Source organism: Hippocampus guttulatus, chromosome 10 (assembly GCF_054856545.1).
Source record: "Hippocampus guttulatus isolate MCC_2025c chromosome 10, RoL_Hgut_1.0, whole genome shotgun sequence".
NCBI classification, from domain to species: Eukaryota; Metazoa; Chordata; class Actinopteri; order Syngnathiformes; family Syngnathidae; genus Hippocampus; species Hippocampus guttulatus.
The window spans coordinates 3,305,114-3,330,114 of NC_141270.1; the positions used below are offsets into that span (position 1 = coordinate 3,305,114).

Sequence of the window (25,001 nt, forward strand, 5' to 3'; positions counted from 1 at the left end):
AATGAATCCTGGGGACTCGTCTCAGCTTGCCGATAAGTGTCAGTTAAGAACAGAAGGCTAATAGAATCATAACGGATCGCTGGGTAGTATTTTGGTAGACTGGAACTTCCCACAGCTTTTAGTATCTGATGAACCCCCGCGATCATCAAGATGTTTATGATAATTATCAATGATGTTTAATTTATCAGCAATAAGGATACACGCTTAGCTCAGCATGTTAGCCAGCTACTAGCGCTGAAGCTATGCGCTGAGAATACTTTAGTATATGACCAGTGGGGGAAATTAATGTACCGTATTTTCACGACCATTCGACGCACCGTATGGTTGGGCGCAGTGTCATTAATGGGTGCTATTTCTGTATTTTACACATAGACAAAACGCACTGTATGATTGGGCGCAATTTTAAAGTGGTAAAACATACGCCACCTTAAACATACGGCATGCATGCGCGCACGCTAAAAACACGTTAGCTTGTAGCATGCCAAGACATACAGATACAAGCTAAAAACACGTTTTTAAAAAGGCAACGGAAAACTGAGTTCCGTTGTATTTTATTTAGCCATCGTACAATGTACTCACGTTTTTCGATCAATCATCACCCAGAAATCCATCAAAGTCCTCATCCTCTGTATCAGAATTGAACAATTGTGCAAGTACCGGTAATCCATCAAAAACGCCGTGTTCCCTCTCGTTGTCAGTCACTCTCATTGCCATGTGGCTCCACAGAAATGATGCCGGCTTTGCCAAAAACTCGAACAACAGTGCAAGCAGACACGTTCGTCCAAGCAGCCACAATCCATTCGCAAATTGTGGCGTAACTCGCCCGGCGCTGCCTCTCACTCTTTGTAAAGTTGTGTTTGCCATCGATCATTCATTGTTCCCATGCCGTTCGCAACTTTACTTTGAACGCCCGGTTGATGCCGATGTCCAGCGGTTGGACTTCTTTAGTCAAGCCTCCGGGAATAACGGCAAGCTTGATTTGCTTGATTTGCAAGTTCATTTGCTTGATTTGGTTTTTCACCGCTGCTGTGAGATGGGCACGCATGCCAAAAGCATAACCGATGGCTTGAAGTTTGAACTGAGCTTCGTAGGCGTGTCTCTTTGTAGAATTTATTTTCGGGGGTTCTTAGAAACCAAAACCGAAGTTGTTTTGCAACAATGCACATAGCCACACTCTATACAGGTGTTGGTACCTGCTTGTCGCGTCCCTTTAGCGTCCACTTACACGCCCACCCTTCACTGATTGGCGGACTTCTTCCCCGCATGCCTGTCACTCACGTCTGCCTTTTCTCGCTCTTTCTCTCCATATATGTATATATACACGCCCACCCTTCACTGATTGGCCGACTTCTTTGCCGCATGCCTGTCCACAGTCACTTCCGCCTTTTCTCTATATAAACAGCGTGTCGGCTGTGAGTCAGGTTTTGGAACTCAGCGCATAGACAAGACGCTCCGCATCATAAGGCGTCCTGTCCATTTAGGAGAAAATTTTAGACTTTTAATGGCGCCTTATAGTCGTGAAAATACGGTATTCATTAACTTGCGGGGGAAAAAAAGAAGAATGATCTTTCCAAATTCGACCGTTACAAGCAGCTTGTGATCGATCAAAGTGTTTGTCAAGTCATATCTAGCAGAAAGTGTGTCACAAAACAGAGAAAGGACGACGGACATGATTTAATTTAGAAGTAGGAGCAACGACGTAATGTACATACATACACACGTGAATGGAACAAAATATACACACACACTACTTAATACTACTACTACTAAATAGCGTGCAAATAGTTTGTCAAGTTAGTCATATATAAACTTGGTGTACTAGTGTTTATTTGTAAATACATTATTCTGTTATCATTGATGCTGTTGGTATTTTCGAGAAGGACTGTTCAGATGTTGACATTTCATTTTGTACTTTCTGCGTTTGCATAAATACATTTTCTGCAAGCCTTGAAAGATCAGTCAGAATGTTCTAAACTGGCAAATTTTCTCTCTCTCTTTTTTTTCCTTTTTAATGGCCGGCATTGAAGGAGTTAACAGTAGCACGACAGCTGGACCATCAGTCTTGCTTGATTTTGTTTTTCTTTATGTACAATGTCTTTTACTCTCACTGTGTGAACAGGCAACACATCAGTATGGAGCACCACCAAATAGCCCCAGTAATTATTACGCAATTAATTACTTGGCTGATCACGGCAGTTAGTGGATACCGTGGACAAATGCCCGGGCAGAAGACGCCGTTTATGGGAGGTGGTTTAAGGGGGAGGGGGCAGGTGTTTGAGCAAATGTAGCCAGTAACTACAGGAAGAGCACTTTCACACAGCCGCTGGAGACACAGGAGCTTTTCTAGGGTGCTCAAAACGGGAGATTCATCATTTGTTTATATAGGCGGCGAACAGTTTTTTTTTTCCTGCTTCCGTGACATTCATCGTAAAGTCATATCTCCACCAATGACTTCCCCTTTGGTCATTTCACACTTGAAAAGTCCTTGGTTGAGGCGCAACAGTGTCGTAGTACGCTGAGGATACAATCGCCAGAGTTGACGCTGTTTCCTCTCATGAGAGTTTGAAGTGTTAAAAAAACAAACAAACAAACAAAAAAAAACGAAAATTCCCCACAGGTTATGTAAATGCTATGCAGAAAATCTGCCTTTGTCATGTAAATCGCAAGCCGACGGCGTCTATTACATGCTCTGCGCTACACAAACACACAGGCAAAAGCCAATCTCATTAATGAGAACAAAACAGGATGCACAAATCTTAACAATTGTTCGCCAGAACAACCTCTGCTCTGCCGCCTCAGCGTGGGACACCGGCGCTAATGAGCTCCTCACTCTCATCACACTACACCGCGGCTACATTTCATATCACTTGACTGTTTTTCAAACTTATTGTCTGTTCCCAATTGAGAACGCTACATGGTGTATTTTTATGCAAATGCTGTTTTGTTTGGTTTTTGTTTTTTTGCTTGCTTGTTTTTGGATATAGTTCAACAGCATGATTGCAGACGATCCCTGTAATGATGTAATCAAGCATGTTGTGGCGGACCCAGTGGCAGGCCACTCATAAAGTGCAACGGCGCTCTTACAGCGCTGCCGTAAATGTGCTTTAAGAATAAGTGGGCCATAACGCCTCCCCTTCGCTAACGTGATGGTGCTCTCAATGTACAATATGCACAGGAACTTACAGCAGCGTGCACGTAGGACAGCGTTCTTCGCGATCGAATTGGGGAAGACCCCCAAATAATATTCGAATGGCCTAGAAAGTATATGCATTGTTTTAAACTCAAGTATCCGATAATCTTAAGATACTTTTAATAAAATTTTAAAGTCATCTTACATCAGTCTTAATAAATTACTTGTCAAGACACACACACCAACAAATTTACATGAAATGTGAGGACGCTGGTGTGCATGTGGCGGCTTCACAATTTGTGAAACAAATATACCAATTACTACTTTCCTATTCATTATTTTATTGTTTTTCAGTCGGGAAGACAAAGTCTCATTGAAAAACACATAGTTGTGGAAAAATAAGAGAGCACTGTAAAATGATCCGTTTTTCTTATTTTGAGTATAACATTTTTTTGTCTGTTAATTAGCGCAAATGCTAACTAGCCAAAGCCAACAGTGGCGATAAAATGAAGCAGATGAAGTTTGTTTTACTGTTTCACATCCACAAGTTGGTTAGTGGGCACCCCAAAATGAGCAAAAGTTACATTAAGTAATCCGGAAACGCAAAATGAAGCCAACTGACATGATGACCGTGCGCTTGTTAGCATGGCGTTAGCATGATGGCCGAGTGCTCGCTCCCGTTTGTACACTTACGTTAAAAGTTCCAGTGCTGCCATATGGTAAAAAAATTACTCGCGGAATGATTCTTATCCAATCAAACTGCTTGTTTGGAACTAACTGTTGCATAATCTGCATTTAGTAATGTGAACACTAAGAACACCGGATGAAAAAGAAAATGCCGTGCGGCAAAAACGAATTTCTGCTCTCCTCCACTGTATTGACAGAAGCAGCAGACAAATAACAGAAGTGTCTCAATATCAGGCCAGGAAAGTGAAAAATGTCTACCAAATGACCTTTTCTTTCATTTCTCTCCCGGTTCGATGCAAAAATTACAGCGCACGGTTATTTCCCTGATTCATCATCCACATTTTGAGCCTTTTTCTCCCGTCTTTTGTTTTGCCAAATATGCACCCCATTTGCAGCGGTGATTTATGAGAGTCGGCGGCATTCAGGAGGATGGGGTGCAGGGGGGTGGGGGGGGGGGGCGCGGTGTCAGGCAGGCGAGAGCTGAGGTCTGGATAGGAAGCAGTGACTCTGATTGAGCACCTCAGCTCGGCAGCTGCCGGATTCCTGATTTTATCGGACGTACACTCCAGAAGTTGTAGTGCTCTGAAATTAAAGGGATACATCTCAGGGGATTCTAATCTATGGCATGGCTGCGACATGCCTGCCGAGCCAACTTTGAGCAATAATTGATTTCCCCTCGTGACCCCCACCCCCGCCTGGCCACCGCCGGCTGTTTCAAATGTACGTCAGTCACACTTTGTCTTCACCGCCTGCCACCCGGTCAGCCGCTTAGCTTGCAAGTCCGTGTCGGAGTTGTAATGGAAGATCCTGCGTTTACAATATTTATGCGATTTATTTTTGCCTTCCAAACAGAACGCGGAAAAGCAGGACGTTTGCGCAACATAGCATCCAATCCACCCATTCTCTACCACTTATCCTGAACTCATTCAGTACCAGCCAATTGTGGACCAAGTCTGAAAAGACGTTTAAAAACGTCTTAGGGAGTGAATGAGTCATACAAATCACAGTGGACTGTAGGCAAAAGACAAACTATAGGTCCTTGGTTTTTGGACGATACATTTCAAATTTGTGGCACTGTCATGACCCTGTTATCCGTCTGTTTTTTTTTTTTTTTTAAATTCCAATTGCCCGGTAGTGTGGTCAGCCAGATTTTTAAGTGGAGGAGAAACAGGAGAGACGCCAGACTATTGCCAACTCGCCAGCACTCCCCGATGTCCTGTTTTGGCTCATTGTGTGCTACTTTGCTTGCTTTATATCATTTGTATGCTGGCGTTTTCTTCCCCTTCTTGGCGGTTGCTGACATAAGTACAGCTTTCTGTTCATCTTGATCCCGTTGCTGTTTCTAAGCTCGTGTACTTTAGATTTAGTTTCTTTCATCAATTCGAGTTACACTTTGCCCTTCACTTGTATGGTATAGACTCAGTCCTTATTTTGTCCGTCATCTTCTGCTGGAGCTTAACCTGATGCGACCTGGACATAAAGAGACTTTGAGAAGATTAGAAAAAAAAAGGCAACCATTCACATTCACACCAATGAACAGGGGCTGCGTACCACGGCGCTATCAGTGTCGTCCTGTCATCTAACAATTTTATACATGGCAACACCAGTCTGGTGTGACGTACAAAAGAAGAAAAAACAAACGCTTTCAACAGAACAAGGTGTGAGAAGTAAGTGTCGCCTTGTCAAACGTCACACCTCTGTTCTGCCTTTCTGACATCCCCTCGCACACGAGCGACTTTCACGGCGCATTCCCGGTGAAGTCGGAGGTGTAACAATAGAGCAGGGATTTCATTCTTCCGTGCCTTTCAAAAAGAAGGCGCCAAAGCGGGACATTGCTCTGTCCCAAGTACAGTATGTGTCGTACGTACATCGCGAACCAGGGGGATGAGGTAATTAGATCGATGTGGTGTCAGCGAGACCGTGATAATTGCTTTCAACACAAAGGGGGCCTGAACAGTGAGTCAGCTTAGTATTCCCCCGACACGTTGGCCGTGTTTTGCCTATAAATCGACCCCAGAAGGCGAGAAATGTGCTGGTCCGCTTCAATAGGCTCATTCCACATTGGCACCTTACGGCAGTGCTTCTCAAACTTTGTGGGTCCAGGGACCCCTTTTGAAGGGGTGAATTTTTCCAAGAACCTACTGGAAATGCCATTAGAAACATCCATCCATCCATTTTCTGATCCGCTTTATCCTCACAAAGGTTGCGGGGGAGTGCTGGAGCCTATCCCAGCTGTCTTTGGGCAGCAGGCGGCGGGCAATGCCAGCCAATCACAGGGCACACAGAGACGAACAACCATCCGCGCTCACACTGAGACCGAGGGATAATTTCGAGTGTTCCATCAGCCTGCCACGCATGTTTTTGGAATGTGGGAGGCAACATGTCGTACCCAGAGAAAACCCACGCAAGCACGGGGACAACATGCAAACTCCACACAGGAAGGCTGGAGCCGGATTCAAACCCAGTACCCCTGCACAGTGAGGTCGATGCGCTAACCACTCGACCCCGGGCTGCCCTAATCACATTATTTGGAATTGAATTTGTAAAGTACCTTTAAATTTACAGTGGATGTGCACTGCTACCACTAACAACATGGCTGGAAACAGAAGACATAAACACCGTGAGCGGAAACGTTTTCAATTTGTGTTCCACATTACGAGGGAGTAACGATCAGATTAACTAACTAGCAAGGCTAGCTTATTTTCATACTCTCAGACCTGCACAGACATACGAAGGCTGCGTGGTCTTGTCGGTCGGGCATTTCGCTGCTCCACAGAGCGCTGTAGCCCGACGACAGCAGAGGACGGGTGAGTCGACTCGTCGACTAATTGGTTAAACCCTTTGTGGAGATACTTCTTTTTTTTAATATCATGGATTCCAGCTTGCCCGACATACAGACGTCGAGCAAGTAAAAAGTCTCGGTCGTAGCGGATAAAGCGCAAGTGGCTAATGTTGCCGCCCAACTTTTACTATGGCTATGATCCGACCAGCTAAAGCGGAAAATTGCATAGTCGTCCCTCCATTCTGCTCCGGTGCTTATTATACAAAACGGCAAAGGGTGTAAAAAGCGGTGACAGTAGTTCTACTGAGCTTTTAGAATACCGGGCATCCAGGATATTCGTTGAATCAAGGGAAAAGATGAAAAGCGACCCTTTGCTTCAATGGGCCCCATCAGCATCAGTCAGCCTTGAAAGGTTTGCGCTGAAGAGTGCTAAACTGTTTGGAGATTTCAAAGTGTCTCATCATGTTTTGGCAGAGATGGAGAGAGTGGCGGCAGATGGTCTGACTTGCCGGCTTTGTTCAATGACTCTTTAAAAAAAAACAGTTGGACCAGCTGAAATAGGCAACTATTTAATGATATATGCCACATATGAAATGATGATGTCCCACTTGATTAGCATTTGGCTAATGCAGCGCGTCTTCATTGTGTTTTTAATCGCCACTGGACATCTTGTGGTTTAGTGGCAGTGGGCGCCATTTGTTCCCTCGCTCAATTAAGTTGCTTCGGAGTTTGCATTCTGAGATTCTCCTCATTCCCCGGTGCTCCTGTAAAGCGCTCACAGTGGCGCGGTCGAATGAAGACGCGAAAGCACCCAAAAGGCTCGTATGTACTCTTATTGATGTTTTACAAAGAGTCTTGCGGATGCCAAATGAATTTGGGTCTGACACCAGCCGTTGTCGCATTTTTCAGTGACAACCCTGAGCCGGGAAGACAAGGCGCTAGCAAACATTAGCTTTGTACATTTCGGTAGTTGTTTCAGTGTCTGGTTTTGCGTCGAAGGTCGTCGCCAGAAGAATCAACGAAAAGTGGGAGAGCTATAAAACACGACATTAAAATTTCATCTTTGCCACCACCAACACACACACACACACACACAAAAAACCCCAACAACATTGTTTTCTTTGTTGGGGTTCCATTGCTGTTGAAAATATTACAAGTTCATCATTTCAAAATGGGACTTCGTTGAATATACATTTTAGACTACTGTAATATTGCTGTTTTTTTCCACATTGTCTTTTTTATCTGGGCCCAAATGGGTTTGATTTACAGTATATGAGATCGTGACTGTCACCCCCAAAAAAATAAATAAAAAATAGAACACAGTTGGTCAAGAAAAATTTCCCAAAAGGGACATTCAAATAGTGTACGTTCGGCCCTATCCTAACAATAACACTTACCCGAATATAAGTGTTGTCACCTCAAAAACACTTTCTAACCATCGCCATAATGACCACCAAAAATAATGCGCCATAGTCTAGTCAACCAAAATGTTCATCAAAAAGCAAGACAGAGGATTCATTCATTAAAATTTCTAAATGATTGTACGCCAACGTAAGATTTCACGCTTAATACCTAAATAAACAGTTTCAAAAGATGAACCGCAGATGTCTTGTACTTAAAAGTTAAATATAACTGAACCCCACTTAACAAATGTAGTGAGCCGGATGAAAAAGTTCCAATGCGCGGTTGGAACATTTAATTCTGTGACTCATTTGCATAATACTCGAGGAAGGCCGCAGAGGACTTTTTAGAATCACTGCCCGAGTATATTTTTCTTACAAATGAGACTGCACCACTTGTAGTCCAAAAAGTCGTAATGTAAAAACGGGGATGCTTTGCATTGTCGCCGATGTCTCGAATTTGAAGAGGCCTTTTCTTCCCTGATCCGAATCCCTCATACTGCATACGGTTGTTTCTCGTATTTTGCGAACCATCTCTAATTATCAAAGCACCTTTCATGATATTTTCAAAATGTCCAACTCCAACCCCCAACAATAAACGTACGGTCGCCTCTCGGTCCCCGTTAATTAAATCCACCGTTCTACAGTATGTCAAAGGCTTTCCTCCTGAATGTGATGTGAAATACGAAATATTCATCTCTGTAGTTGAGCTGTGATTTTTTTCCTCTCTCTCTCTCTCTCTTTTGTGTTCCAAATAAACCCCAATCTAGGTCAGCGAGAAATGCTGCTTTTGTCGAGAGGGAGAGAGCAATTTGGGGAGGGCGGGCAGGGGGGGGGGGTGTTCCTCGATTAAAATATCTTTTCACAGGTACAGAATGTGTCCAGTCATGTAACACAAAGCCCAAATAGTTAAAATGTTTTTTGTTGGATTATTTTTTGTGTGTGTGTAAAACCCGTGCCTTGAGTCAGGACCTCCCTTCCCACACATTTTTCTGATTTCGTTTGAAAGGATTTTTTTCCCCGAGAACGCTGACGTCCAAGCACAGCATAGCAGCAGTGCATCCCATCTGCAATATAGGAAATTTTGCAATATGGAGACCATGTTTAAAAACCCCCCCATTAATTTCATAGTTAGGAAAAAAACACAAATTACATAACATGCAGAGAAAATATACGCAATTGGAGTCTGTGTTTACATGCATCTGCTTTTAAGAGGCGCAGCATCTGACTGAAAGTACACTGGCGATTGTGGCTCTCCTTTCCCACATCGCAAGGGCATCACAGTTAGTAAATGTACCGCAATCCATAAAGAACGATCGCTTTGAGGAATTTTGTAACAGCAGGGAGCACAAAAATGATGACGTATTTCCCATCAAATAGACATGACATGTGGAGTCCCTCAAGGATCAGTCCTTGGACCCCATTTGTTCAACCTGATGCAACCCTTGGGTGAAATTCTTCAGAATGCCAATGTTGGTTACCATGGCTAGTGTTCATCTATCTGTGTCGCTTTGAGGAATTTTGTAACAGCAGGGAGCACAAAAATGATGACGTATTTCCCATCAAATAGACATGACATGTGGAGTCCCTCAAGGATCAGTCCTTGGACCCCATTTGTTCAACCTGATGCAACCCTTGGGTGAAATTCTTCAGAATGCCAATGTTGGTTACCATGGCTAGTGTTCATCTATCTGTGTCAGTGTCTTACAGAACAATAGCAATGTAACAATAACGGCAATATTGCAATAATAAGACACTTATTCCCATTACATTGTGCAGCTCATTCCGACATTTCTGCATGATGACGTTGTGTGTCGGTAACCGACCATTGCAGTTACAGTCCCCGGTATTTTGCTTCTATTTCATTTAAATATTGATTCTCCTCTAAACTATTGGTGTCTCTGCGTCAACTTTGGCTGTGAGGATCCCTCGCTTACCGAGCCGAACCATCAGCGTGCAAAAACAGAACTAAATGCAGAATTAATGACACGCACCTGCAGTGTAGCTACCCACCTGTAAATGATGCATGCGCTGTTTCGACAAGTGTCACAGTTCGCCGTGTCTTGTCCTGTTCGGTAGGTGAGCCTGCAGAAGAAGAGGAATGGAGAAAAAAAAAAAAAGATTAACGGCATTAATAGCTGCAGGCTGTGGGCCACCAGCCAAATTTGTTCAGGTTGTTTCGTTAATCTCAGCTGTTTATTCCTATCAGGTGGTAAAGTCTCCACCTTCATCAAGTGTGGAGACTTTACATGATGAAATTATCTGTGGTGCTCCGTAACATTGTTTGATAATGAGTGGCCTTTACATTCCTGTCGACACACGGGGATGTAATTCAGTGCAACATAAGTCACGTGGAATGGAGAGTGTGTATTGTTCGTTTTTTTTTCTTCCATTTTTTGATTGGCAGTCCAAAACTAAATTAAAAAAAAAAGAAAAAGTGGCTGATGACTTTATTAGTCTTCCTTTTTTGCCGTCTTTCAAAATGTGATCCACATCCCATGAATAGAACATGGGCTCCATTCAAGGTTGTGAACGAAAATATCTGAAACTAAAACTGTGAAAGAGCATTTTTGTCAACGATATTAAAAAAAAATAAATGAAAATGCTCAAAAAGGGGAAAAACCCCAAAACCTGACATTTATAAAACTTCTCCCAAAAAGCAAGTCACTGGTATTTATTGAAAACGGAACATTCAAATTATTCTTTGGTGCACGATAACAGATGACACCCGGATGAAGGTAAAGCAGCGTGACACCCCCCCCCCCCCCACCCCCACCCCGCATTGACCCAGGACACAAGCTTGTTACCAAAATAAAATCTAACTTCACTTAAATAGACAGATTCAGCACACGACTGGGCACCCGTTTCAAGCCGTTATTCAACTCAATTGGCCGGACATGCGAGATAATCGGAGTGATAAATTCTCGCTTCTCTGCGGGGCAACGTCACCTCGAGGGTCCGGTTGCAGTCGCGTGCGAGAGCATTTGACAATCCTCCTGACAGTTGTACTGCGCCGCATTAAACCACCGAAAACACGAGTGTTATGCTTTGTGAACTTGTCTGTTTTCTCCCCCTCCTGCCCGCCGGAGTCGCAGGGAGGGGAGGGGGGTCGTGCCTCGCGAGCGCCCGTAATTGCCTCCTGTCACGGTCTCCCCTCGGCCCTGACAGATGAAATGCGGCGGGGTCCAACCTCCACGAGAGGTGACCTCCACGGAGGAACGCGGGAGGGACCGAGTGCAGCTGCTGATCGGCGCTCAAAGTCAGAGGGTACATCCGTCCCGGCTCGGCCTGTCCAGCAAAAGAGGCGACAGTAAACTCACCGATTGCGATACTTGAAGTCTACTTGTTATCTACTGCGTCTTAATTGAAGGGGATTTTCCTCACGTGATCGAAGCTCGCCGGCCTGAATTTATAAATCGCCGCGTGCAAATACAGTGGCACCGCTACTTACGAAAGGAATTGGTTCGGGAAGAAACTTCTTAACGTTTTTCTTAAGTAGAGACGCGTTTTCCACATAAATTCTCATAATCTCTTCCAAGGCCCCCCCAAAATCAGACATAAATGTTTTCTAAAGCATAAAACTGCATCAAAATATGTAGCAAATACATGCTACAATTAGACTATTGCACAATAAATGAGAGTTGTGTATAATGGAAAAACAAAGAATAGAGTAAAGAATCGAAATAATGCTCATTTAACTTTTAACTGTGTCCACATCGTTTTTTTTTTGCTTTTTTTAGTTCATGTTCTCTCTCACGCCCGAAGAGCGAATAACGAGGACGCTGCATCGACACCTATCTAATCTGTTTATCTGTCAACACACGTAGACACATAAAGTAGAGATTCCTCTTAGCCAATGGGATGCTAGGAAGATGCTAGGTAATAGCCAATGAAAGAGCAGCTATAACTATGTTGTGTTCAGGAAACTCGGAGCTTTGACTAGCAGCCCATACTGTATTTTTACCTTTCGTATCTTGAAATTTCTTTCGTAACAAGAGGCAATATTTTCCTGTTGAGGTGTTTTGTAACTTGAACATTTCGTGGGGAATATGTCCGACGACCGCGGCTCCTCAATCTGACTTGTGGTACGGAGCAAGAGAGAGAGGAAAACGGGTGGGGGTGGCGGTGCAAACAGAAAAGCTTCTCCTCTGAAAGTCATTCTCTAAGCTGACTGCTGGCGGAATTCCAACGTTGTGTTGTTTGCTCACGTCAGCTGTCCTGGGAGATGTCCTGCCCTCTCGTCTGTTTCACTGTCCACACGCTAACAAAAAGCATTCCACCGCTAACCTCTGCGTCTGCCGGCGGAGGTGATGTGGCGAAAGCCTCACAGCAAGTGCGAACACACATTTTGGATTTGATTATGATGATGTGGTGGTTGGTGTGCAGCTCGGGCCTTCAAGGCCTTCCTTGCGGGCAGCAAATGCTCTCAGAAGCAAAGAATCTACATTTGAAACTTGACATGAAATGGAAATGATTTTATTTTGGCCTCATTTCATCGCATGCGTCATCTGTGGGTCAATTTATTTATTTATTCATTTATTTATTTTTGTCCAATCAGATTTCAGTGTCAATGCGTCGTCATGCACATATGTGGTCGAATGCTTTCAGCACCTGTCGTTTTCCAACCAATCACCCCCCCCCCCCCCCACTTTCCCCCAAACATACAAATAAATAATTTTATGCATTCCATTTTATGCATTCCTCCAACTCAACAACTGACAAACACTTTGAAGTCCTGCCAAAATCTGTTTCCATTTCCCCGGCCACCATGATTAATGCAGCAAAACTTTTTTTTTTGGTAGAAATTCCTCCTCCATTCTCAGGTTGCATCGCTTGAAGATTCATCAAACTTGCTTTCATCGTGTAATATTTGGGAGGAGAGAATCATTCGTTCTGCTACCTTCTGGCAGGATAGCGCTCGCGCGTCCGACCTCTAATAAGCCACGCGCGGCGTAATAAGATAAAACTGCATTTTCATCTTCACTTGTCATGATTTTTGCGGTAAAGCTGGCGAGTTGGAAGGTTGCCTTTCCTCACAAGTCATTTCGACGAGACACCACTCTAACCTTTCGCGGTGTGTCTAGGCTAAGAAGAGTGCCTAAAAACAAAACAACAAAACCAAAAAACTTTTTTTTTTTGAAGGTAAAGTTGGCGAGGCGCATGTGGCAAGTAAGACTCAGTGTCGCACGACCTCGCCTCCTCTCTAATAACCCTGATAGAACCTATCACGTGACTGAGAAGCGCGCCTTGACCTGCATCAAGACTGACATGCAGTAGACGGATGTAACAGAGAATCCGGTAATTTTTCAAAAGAAAACATCTTTCAGATTCTGAATTGAATAAAAAAACGGAAGTAATGTAAGTTATTTATTCTTTCTATGTGGCCCGGTAGCAAATGACCTATGGACCGGTACCGGTCCGTGGCCCGGGGGGTTGGGGACCGCTGGGTTAAAACATTTTATTTTACTTTTTTTAAGAAAGGTACATCCCTTCATAGAACCTGATGATTTTGTGACAAACCAGATGATGGCGTGTACAATTATGCATGGCAGCTAAAAAAGGTGATCACGGGGACTGGCGCCCGAGAGCCTCGCTTTTCCACCCCGAGGGCGCCGTGTTACGTACCAATATTCTGCTTTGGCTTAGTGACGTGAACGACGTCCAATGGATGTGAGACAACAACCAAATAATCTTCCAACATGCCCCCCCCCCCCCCCCCCCCTATCCCCTCCTCCCCCAGAGTAACGTTTGGAAAAGAGTCAGCTGGCATATTGAGTTGAGTGCGTATATTTCGCCCCTCGAACGCAACTGTGGAAAAGTCATTGTTATTCCTTTCAGCCGAGTGGGATATTTGTTCATTGCCTGGTGTAAATTGCCAATATCAAGCAGAATCGTGTCGCTAAAGGGAATGAAACGAGGCCGGACTCAGTAGGATTCCTTAATCATAATCAAACACACTGTAGGTATTGTGCAGTGGATCAAAAGCCTGTTCAAGCAATTTCTTGGCTTTTGTTCCTGGTGTTTTGGAAGACCGATGTTTGGATTTTTTGGGGGGAAGGCGGGGGGGGGGGGGTGTCAACTCTTTGCTATTTGTGAGGCGGAACAGTGGTTAGCACGTTCGCTTCACAGTGCAGAGGTGTAGTGTTCTAATCTAGGCTTGTGTGGAGTTTGCTTGTTCTCCCTATCAGTTTTTTGAAAAGCGGGGTTGTTGGCATCTGTTGAATGTAACTATTAAAGTCACGTAACTTAGTTCCCATGACAATTGAGTAATGAGTAACTGAACTAAATTACTTTTGAAGTCAAGTCAACCCTCAAATAACCAAGTTACTTTTTCAAGGTAACTGTGGCTACACTGTGCGCAGCAAACCAAATCAGCTTTCTCCATTGAAATAAATGGAAATGCCGCTAATCCGTTGCCCCATGTTTTTAGTTGGGGCATTCGCAAGTCAAGGCAACACTGGACTGTGTTTGCCAGATTTTCTCTTCCTCTTCTGAGGTGACTGTTTTGAGGAATCTCAGGCGACAGTTTGCACTGCAATGAATTTAGGTGAATTTCCGTCGTGGACAGAGTGACACTGCTTGGCGTCAATTTTAGCTCAAAATAAAAATTCCTGTCAAACGGTTTTCAATAAAATATGCCATTTATCCATCCGTTCATCCATCGAATGACACTCACCCCTCTCGCTGCGCTTCACCTTTCTCCAACTCTTGAATAACTCCGAGCAGGACCTTGATGGTCTCCTGGCTGGAGTTGATGAGCGTCTCCATCGCCTGCAGCTGTGCTTTGATATCCTTGTCATCAGATAAGGGAATTATCTGTTGGCCGCCGCCCACGCCTAGAGCTGCCCCGGTATTTCCCGGGGGGAAGCCCGCGCCCGTCCCCGGCGTCTGCTGCAGTTTAGAGGACGCCGACGTGTGCCTCGTCCGACACGGTCCTTCCGACTGCGCCGAACATTTGGCGCTGTGAGGGAGCGTCTGTGACTGCTGCTCGCTCGGCTGCGCTCCCTTTTTTCTTTTGCAAGCCTTGGAGGGGCTCCCTAAAGACTCCACTCGGGTCAAAGAATTCCACGCGACCGGGCCCCGGCCCTTCGCGAAGTCCGAGGTAGCCAGCTGACGCTTGGAGGAGGCGCCGGCATCACTTTCGTCTCGGTGTAATCCTTTGTGTTTGGTCCTTGTGCCGCAGTCCTGGTGCTCCGGTTCACTTTTGGACGAAGGGTTGCTCAGACGGGAGTCTTGCGAGAAATGCGAGTCCGTGCAAGAGGGTCCGTCCACACAGTTGGCGTCGCAAATCAAATCCTCCGTCTCGCTGCTGTCGTTGGTGTGATGGAGCAACGCTTTGGTCTGCCCCACAATCTTTCCCTTGCACTTGGAAGTCACCCCGATGGGTTGCCCGTCCTCTCCGACTGCTTTTATGTCACTCAAAAAGCCATTATTGTGTCCTCTGTAATCTTCCACCAGGGCGGCGTGTTTAAACGTGTGGCCCTTTTTCCTCTCAAAGGGAAAAGTCTTGTATCGTTTGGTCAGGTCCGGCGATGTCTGCACGCCGGTGCTCCTGGTCACGTTTGGGATGGATCGTCTGGCGGGCATGGTCATGTACTGTCGGTGGGTCACTTTACAGGAAATGGATCTGGTGTGCTTTCCTCGATACTCATGCTGCGCTTCGCAGATATCCTGAAATCGCACCTGCAAGGCCTTGTTTTTCTTCTTCACCTGCTGCTCGTCGAGGTTGTGCGCGAGGCCCGGGTCGGAATCGGAGTCATCGGAGTCTGACGCAACCATGCATTTGCCGTCCTCTTTGCTCACCATATTTCCTAAGAACGGAAGACATAAAATGTGAGTATATTCCAGGGCTACGGCGCGGTAAAATATTTTGATTTGGTAGTGCAGATGCTGTGAAGGCTCAACCGAGTCCAAGACTTTAAATCACAGCGCAAATGACACACAGCCATCAATAATAAAAATAGAAAATGATAATCGCAAGGCGGACGGACGGGTGAGGAAATGCTATCAATGCAAATGTATGTGAAAGTGCTTCATAGCAATTCGTGAGAAACGTCCCAAATAATTTTGTTTTTTGGACTCATGTTTTTTTGGGGTGGAATCAATCCTCAGCTATTCACGGGAAAACTCACCTATTCACACTTTTGTAATAACAAAGACCCCACAAGATGGCACCACCACTAATGGGAAAGTAGTACAGTCCAACCTCGTTACAAGGCACCTCGAGGGCCATTGCGAACATTTAATGACCTGTCCGCCGTCATTTGCTGAAAAACAATCGTAAGACGGTGGTAAAGGCCTGTTAAATAGAAAAGCAGTGCTTTGGTCCCAATCCTGCTGCCAAGGAACTATGTACCGGTGCATTCCCGCTATCAACGGGGCTGAGTAGATATTACAGACCGCAATCTATGACTATTCAAATTTGTTTGTTTTTTTCCGCAGAACAATTTCATAAGTGGAACCGCCGTTTTGTGCCCGCTGCGTTGTTTCTCTTCCATACAGTATTCGTACCCACCAAGCTGTGAGCGTGAAGTCTCGCACTATCTGGCATTGATCTTGGTGGCCGCCTGAGCTCTCCGAGTGCTCCGACGGTTCCCATTCAACGCGGTCCCTCTGTGTGCTTTGCTGCAAAGCAGTTTTATTGCCACTCCGCTAGACCTGCATGGGGACCCCCGCCCCCTCATCTTCCCCCCTTATAAATGCGGTACTGCCGCAATGGTAAAACACAAGCTCTCATATTTTTATTTAGTAGGTGTTTAGGGCTCAGTTAGTATAGGGGCGGAAGTCTTCTTACGCGATCAATCGGCGCATTAACATTTGTCCACACGGAGTATAATATCGGGCTGTTACGTTCGGGAAAACACTCCAACTAATGCGTGTCTGTGACAGCGTGAGTTCATGTTATTTATATCATATCTGCAGATACGCTTCTATTCTCTGTCGTGCACCACAGTAACCGTGAATTCTCTGTATTCGACACCCTTTTTACGGTCACCCCCCTTCGTCTACGCCAGGGGTGCCCATTACGTCGATCGCGATCGACTGGTAGATCGCGGACTGGTCCCCAGTGGATCGCGAGGGGTGTATAGGAGAGAAAACAAACAAACAACCAATTGTGTGTCTTTGTGCATGTTAGTAATATTTTTTTGTGTTAATGTACACTGCACCCTAATCATCCAATCAGTCTCATTTTCACAAAAAGTATTAAAATAATGAAATAAAACAAAGCAGGTAAATCTTTAACCTACGGTGCCGCGTGACCTGCGTCACCGGAAATTGTTAGCGCTCAGCGGTCTGCAATAGCAGCTTGTGATCGGAGCTGTTGCGCTATATCTTTTATCGTTATCATTATTCTCATTCAGAGTTTGTTTCATGTACAATTCACCAGGGGCACGGGCAAAGAATAGGAATCTAGAGAGCTGAGGGAAGCACTTTAAAATGGTATGTGTGAGCTACGATAGTTAACAGGCTGCAAAAGTGCGTCGCATGCCTCCACGTCAGGTTGTTGTTCGTCATGGCGCGCTTGTGTATGTGCATGCGCGTGTGCGGTAACGGGAAAAACGCGGGAGGTTGGTTGATCGAAAAGGCGATCTTTGGTCCAAAAAGTTTGGGAAATGATCGCTCCAGGCAATGTATGTCTGAGTAAAAGAATATTACGATCGTTGAGGAAAGACCAAACGTCTACATGAGTAGTGCGCTCGTCCGCCAGGGTCCACCTGTAGGCTCTGGAGTTCCTCAGGGCGACATCAGTGTCATCATGCAGTCTCAGCAGTATTGAGCAAAATGATATAAACTCTGCGCTGGATGTTCACAAATCTGTCCGGTCTGACCTTCAACTTGAAAAGGCTACGGAGCATATCGTGATCCTTTTTAATGCAGTCCAAGTAAATAATTTTATGCCTGACTGGAAAGTAAACAAGCACGCACGCGATGACAGAATATCCGCAAACAGAATCAGAACCCGTGTTTGCGCATCCATTTATTTCCTTTAGATAAACACGAGGAATGTTTGTGCTTTAATTTGTCGATGTTAGGGATGTTTAATGAGCTACCCGTTCAAAGTCATCCGGTTGTGTCTTTGCGTTTACATGTAATGAAGCTTAAAAGGCTTTGATCAAATTGACATTTGCAGTCCGAGCATGTGTTGCTTTACGGTCGTCACACGTGCGCGGTTCGGCGATGAATTATGAGCCTCCTCGGCGAATGTGAAGTCATACACGTTGAACTTTGAGGGAATTATATTCCGCACCACGTGGCCCAAAAAAATCAGCGAGTTGAAAAGACACCAACTGATGGAAAGAGTTGTGGGAAGAATTTATTGCCATGTAATTCGCACGCAGCTGATTTGACAATAATCAAGTCGATCATTATGAAAGTAAATACGTTTAGGATTTTGGTGTAGTGGTGACTTTTAAACTGGACAGTATATTTAACTGGTACAGCGTCGACACTGCATTTTCTGGAGGCTGTGTTTTTTTTGGTTGCTTTTTTTTGGGGGGGCTGTTGTGATTTTACATGAGTGAAATTGACAAACGGCATCCATTCAGTTTCTGCACCGATTGCCCTCACTAACTGGGGCCTAACCCAGCCGACTTTGGGACGGAGGCGGCTTATACTGCTACCGTACCAAACCAATCGCAGGGCGCAACACGGCACATTTGCAAGTTTCACAGCTTTGTTAGATCAATTAGACACTAACGAAAGGGTGTCGACACTGGGCAAAGGCTGCTGGTGCAAGTGTAAAAATAGACCACTATTTATGTGTTGTTCATCTGTGGTTTTTATCTGTGGAAAAAAAACAAAACCAAGGGATCAGTAAAGTGAAAACGTGATCTAAAATTTGACACATCAGAAGGAAGAATGATATGACTAAACATGCCACATTTGAATGATTAAAAATGGAAAAATGCTACTTTGCTAGCATCATCTAGGAATATATCCCACAATGCTGTGATGAGAGGTGCTAGCTACCAGGTAGCTTACAAGCTAACGGGCTTCCGGGGCTTCCCTCGGCCTGGAGATGGGCAGCGGGCTTGTTTGTGATGTCACTATCTCACTTTTCTCTTTTAAATAATGACAGCAAGCAAGTTTTGGAAATTGTGGCATGCCGGAAAGCTGCATTTACCGGGTGAAGGTATAGCTAGCGAGCTAAATGGATATTGTAGGCAAGGCAGCTATTTATATCGCACCGTTTTATACACAAGGTCACACATTGTCATCACATATTTTATAAGCATTTACAAATAAAAGAGCCCTTCTTGGGTTGATATTCCATGATCATTTCTTGATTGTAATCAGGACCTAAACCGTTGGCCAATTTATAGACCGGTAACAGAATTTTAAAATGTATTCTACAATTGACCGGCAGCCAGTGTAAAGGAGACGATCCAATGAACTTTTACACACTGACAGAAGGCAAACGGCTCGCCCCCAAAAAATAAAATTTCCCGCAGCGCATATGCAGAGTGAACTGCTAAAAAAAAACGGCTGTTGATATTTGCTCGAGTTTATCTGATTGCCTCTGTGCCCCGTTGTCACCCTTCTGAATAAGAGCACTTTCATCTTAAGTGTCAGTCCTCGGGGGCCGCTGCCTCGCGTTTCACCTTGCAGACGGTCAACGGTGACCCAGCCTCCATTCAAACTGCGGTGGTGGACAGGGAATATATTTTGAGCCGACCGTGTTTCATCTTGCGGGCCATAAGTCAGCGCAATGGATTCGGTGCCCGGTGAGGATCATACCGCAGCGCTACTTGCTCATCCTGATTATGCACAAACAATATACTTTGCTGTCTTGTGAATTTACACAGTGTTGCTTTGAGAGCAGGAGCAGCTGTATTTTTTTTTTTCCGGGGCGGTCGGCATTTGTTCCAAAGCATTGCCTGACATGCACTTTGATTTCAGAGTAGGTTGCTTGTCAGAAGCAATTGCGGATGTACTGTTCTGTAGAATTCCACATGGGAGTCGACTGTTTTATTACCCCACCATCCCCCACCTAAAAAAAAAAAAAAGCCAATCCCACACCACTTAAGAGGTAATCACGTTTGCAGAACGTTAGCTGTGAGCACGAAAAGTGTCTCATGTAGCCATAAAAACCATGTAAAGCAGCCAAGTGGTAATCACACAAAAGGAGTTAGCGCAGGGGGGGGGGGGGGGGGTCTCTTCCTAACACCCTTAAGTACGAGATAAATCGAGAATCTCCTTTCTCCTCCTACTCCGCGTCTTGCTCCTCCTCCTTCTCCGGGGGCCAGCCACATCTCCGCTAATGACCCGAGGTCCTTCCCCTCGATTTGGCCGCAGCTATCCAAAGGATTATGAATAATGCATTGACTCCAAAATTGCAAAAGTAATCCTCTGAAATCTCCTTATGTGCGCTGGCGGAGCGCGTCGTCTGTTCCAATTGCCCCTCGCTCCTTCGTGCTCAAAATGTTACGTGGGTTTAAAAATATACACCTTGCTCGATGGCGCAGCGATTGATTTATTATGACTGCCATGTTGTTCCGGAAGGAATTCCGACGGGGTGCGTTGCTATTTTCTATGCAATAGGAGTTGGGGTGGGGGGAGGGGGGGGGGGAACAAAACAAAAAACTGCTGATTCACCTTTTAGGCCAGCGGAGAGAATGAGGCGGCTTAGCTGGTATCATCTTACGTCGTCGTCTGCCTACATGGATATTTACGTCGGATAGCCCGGTCTAGCCTCATCTCATGACTTTTTAAGTCATGCTTTGAGAGCATTTCGACCTACACTGGGACTTGCCACTGGACACGCTCGGGTGTTCTGTATTCATGATCTTGCAGGTTGAGCCTGCAAGTCGTGCATTGTGCGCTGCATGCAGTGCAGTCATTGTGCATGCAGAGGGTTTCCTCGCATATATTTCAGAGTGTGACATTGCACCAACGACGTCTTCACAAGTGCACCGTAAAGGACGAGCTCGAACACTCCGGAAGGTGTTGCATGCAATGTGTTTTTCATCATCATCATTTCGACAGATTGTGTGCAAATGTGAAGATTTTTATCTCTTATCCTGTGGCTTGAAATGTGTTAGGTGTGATTTTTTAAATTTTTTTTATCCTCCCTCTGCCCAGATTCTAGTTGACGTTGACAATAGTAAATATTAACCCTTTTTAGGCACAGCGGTTACTACAGTGGACAGCTTATCATGTTTTCAGGTTACAGGGTGGGTGAAAGGGTTAAATTTGTCCTGCATTTATAACCAACCAGGAATCTACCTCAAGTTTATGCTGTTGTCGGATGTAGATAGTCTATATAATAAATGTTTGAGATGAAGGGCCATAAGTTTCTTTAAAAAAAACAAAAACAAAAAACTACCATCGAGAAAACGTGTGGTCTATTTATGGAGCAATTATTCAGTAGAGATGGCAAGGTGTGAATCCGTTCGTTGAGTTTAAAAATATACTACGACTAAAACGTATAAATATGAGAAACAACACTGAATTTATTATTCCAGGGTCCTTAGGTTTCGTTGCGTGATAACATTAACTTTAATGTCTTTGCGTTTTCCCTGTTCTTTGTTTTTCTGAGCGTGTCACCTGAATAACGTGTCTGCATGTCACGCTCATATCTCTAATGAGCGGAATTTTTTTTTTAATTCGGGATATATGAATCTACAAAGTATATGGATAACCTACTAGTGAATTAAAACATAAACTGATTGAAAATAGAAGAGGTATTGCTGATCTTGATTTTATTTATTATTTTTGGGTCATCTTTGTGATGTGTTTCTATTTTCAGTCAATCAATCGACTAATCCAATCAACCCAATCGAGGAGCATCTGGTTTGTGTTGAGCAGCGTTTCCCCAAATTTACTGAGCCAGAGCACTCGTTTCCCGGGAGGAAAATCTCACAGCACAACGTCCAAGAAAGATGTTCATAAAAGGTATGAATAATGAAATAACTTAGGATCTGATCTCACCGTACTCACAAATTGATTTAATGTGAAATCTGGGGCCTGTTCAGGCGAGCACAAAGTTATCGTTTCCGTTTTGTGAACGGCAACAGGTGGACTCAAATTGTCGCTTGAGTGTACCTGCTGCCATCTAATGAAGGAGCATTTCAATGTTCTGCCTGCCACTACAAATCGCTGGCATAAATAGATGAAAAAAATCGATAGTTGATTGAGAAAGAATCATTTTTAGGGAGCTTGAAGTGAAATTTGCGCCGGATGGTCGGGAAAATAATTTTTTTTGCGAATCTGGCAGGAGAATACAGTACAATATTACTCTTCTTTATCTTTTCTGGTGTTCTGTGGCACCACGCTGCCCCTCACAGGTTAGTCTTGGTAGTTCGGCAGACATCTGGTTTGGGGGAAAAGACTTTGCGATAGATTTGGGGCGGGGATATGATTTTGTGTTTCCTGGTTTTTGTCATCTCGAGAACATCACAAGCAAACTTTGAATATGGGTTCAGATATTACAAAACGCTTTGTGCGTAGCGCGCTTTAAATGGACCTCGCGTCAGCAAATCATAAGAGCCGCCGGCATTAAAGGAAGCACGGATGCTCGAAAGAGACGTCCAACTTCGTCTAAAGCGGAAAGACTCTTGCGCTGTCCACAAACGTTTGTCTCGTGTTGCCCAGCGTGTCAGTGTCGTGCCAGTCACAGATGATGGCCAAGTTTTAATTTGCCAAGTCTCGATAGGATGTCCACCTATTGATCGGCGGTACCGATCAGCTTTTTGTGACCAAAGGACTTTGATATTTGTTTGCAAAGAAGGAGCCGTGGGAGAAGATGTAGAAGTCGACTCCTACGTTAGCTTTTATGCTAGCTGCCGACAGGCTAGCTGCCATCTGCGTTTCACTTGTGATCAAAAGGCACAGCGGTTGTTGTTTGCGTTGTATATTACGCAAGTGGTAGGTTTGACCGTCGATTGGCGTTTATCGCATTTTAGCATCTGTCGTGAACATTAAGAGCGCATTTAAAAGAGTGTTTGATTGTTTCTAATGTATTATGAAATGAATGAAGGCTTCGCGCTTGAGCGACACTTAATCACGTTAAATTGTTCCAACGTTGCCTCGACAGTAAATAAAAGTTTTTTATGATGGTGACAGTTGGGACTCTCTCACGAATGACTCCAAATAAGGTTTCATTAAGGAAATGTCGTTTTGAAAAGTCAACCGGTGGGGAGGTCGGCCGGTGTGACACAAGAAGATTGCGTTCGACCGCTGTGAAAGTTGGCGCTCTCACATTGTTTTGAACGATTTATCAAAGTCTGACTACAGTCAGCGTTTGGAATCCGCAACCTTCGTTTGTCAAATTAAAGTCAGGCGGGGCGAGTTCGTGAGGACACATTTGGGGATTAAACCCAATTTTGCGGATGCCTTTTAATGTTTGTCGTGTCTCTCACACCCACACCCTTTTGCCTCACCCTGATGAATCCGTCGAGCCGGTAAGGTTGGGCTGCGAGCACGCAACCTGATGATGGAGTGCGATGCGTATCTGGATTTATGTAACAAGTGAAAAAGAAACTGCTGAGGTCGGCAAGTGCTGCGGTTGGCGCCTTGAAGCTTTGCCCTGAGTGATTCCCATCATTCCAGGTGAGCTATGACGTGGCGAGACCGGTTGAAAGTGTGACTGTATACGTGACGCGGTACCCTTGAGCATCCCGGATTATCGCTCGTAATATTCCTGAAACCAAGGCGCTTTATGTCCGCCTTGAGGACCGCATCATCCGTTCCGTATAAATGTGTCACGAAGCTTGTAAAAGCGGCCTTCTTCCCTCGTGAAGGACAGGCCTTCCTGTGGTCAATCATCCGACGCGACTCATGAACCCTCATCTGTATTTTCTGTCCTCCCGCAGGTACGGCCTACTTGAGGATGTCGTGCAATTTAAAGCCACACGCGTAGGTCAACCACATTGCGTGCGAAGGAACTGTCAATCAGTAAGGGAGAAGACATTTGCACTGATTCTGGAGGCAGAAATGCCCCCTCCCAATCTCGCAGGCAGAGACCACCCGTTCACACGCAACGCCAACGGGGGACGGTATTTTATGAGAATTTATTGCTCAGTTATGACAGCCGCATAAGTTGTTGCCGGGCGTCTGCGGATTGAAATATGTGCAACTGGGGAAGGGGGTGTCGGGGCGGAGGATTGACAACTCTTACCTTGAGACACAGATCAGAGGTGCAAAGGACAAGCGAGCGCCTCTCCCCCGTGTCCATCCGCGCGTTCGTCGGGCGCCGCGCTTGTGTCCAGCCAGAAAGGCAGCCGGTGCGGTGACAGCTGGAATAGTTGTGGCATGTTTCGGTCATGAGAGCGCATGAAAACAGAGCAGAAAATAACCTCTGCTATCTCTCGGACTTTCTCCTTCACATATCCGCGACTGACACTCTTGCTTCGGCACTCACCGGTTACGGGCGCTCACAGCGGAGATCTCCATCTCGGGGTGCTGCTGCTGCTGATGATGATGATGCTGATGCTGCCGCTGCTGCAATCCCTGTGCATTCATGACTGAGTGCGAGTGTGTATGTGCGAGGGAGAGGGTGGGCTGGCGGGTGGGGAGGAGGAGGAGGAATGAGGAGGAGTGGAGGGGGATGGCATGAAAGCTGCTGGGGAGAGTCCGCTCGGCGGTCCGCATCGCTGGTGAAGACCCCCTTAACTTGTCCTCCACAGACTGGATGATTTGACACTGAGCTGTTATGTAATCCGAATGGGGCTTGGGAAAGCGGTGGAGGAGGAGGGGGGGGGAGGGTTTTTGGGGAGGTGGGGCGGGGGTGGTGTTGGAAAAAAAAAAAAAGAGAATGCATTGTGCTTTTAATTGGATGTCTCCCACTCAGCCACTTCCAACAGCACCGTCGCCGACACCTCCGCCCGTCTATACATCTGACACTTTGTTTACAAGAGGTATTGAAGGGGCCGAATTGACCCGGGGTGCCGCGCAAAACCGGGGCGGGGGCGGGTCAGCACAGCGCCAGTCTTAATGAGACTCATGCAGAGACGAGTGGGAGAATGAAATAACGTGAGAAAGTAATAGAGACAGTGAGTCA

The 25,001-nt window shown here is 45.3% G+C and overlaps 1 protein-coding gene across 3 annotated transcripts in view; it reads right to left on the reverse strand.

Annotated features, from left to right (window-relative positions):
- insyn2ab (inhibitory synaptic factor 2Ab) overlaps positions 1–24,614 on the reverse strand; it is a 29,734-nt gene extending 5,120 nt beyond the window's left edge. For all 3 annotated transcript variants that reach the window (XR_015102154.1, XR_015102153.1, XM_086122824.1), the window contains exons 1-4: positions 24,363–24,614; positions 24,120–24,237; positions 14,676–15,810; positions 10,013–10,084 (exon numbers count right to left, since the gene is read on the reverse strand). Coding sequence is in view for 1 of the 3 variants with exons in the window: in XM_086122824.1 (XP_085978950.1) it covers positions 10,013–10,084; positions 14,676–15,805 (1,202 nt within the window). In the remaining 2 variants the exon portion in view is untranslated. The remainder of the gene's footprint in view (positions 1–10,012; positions 10,085–14,675; positions 15,811–24,119; positions 24,238–24,362) is intronic.
- Positions 24,615–25,001: the final 387 nt, after the last annotated feature.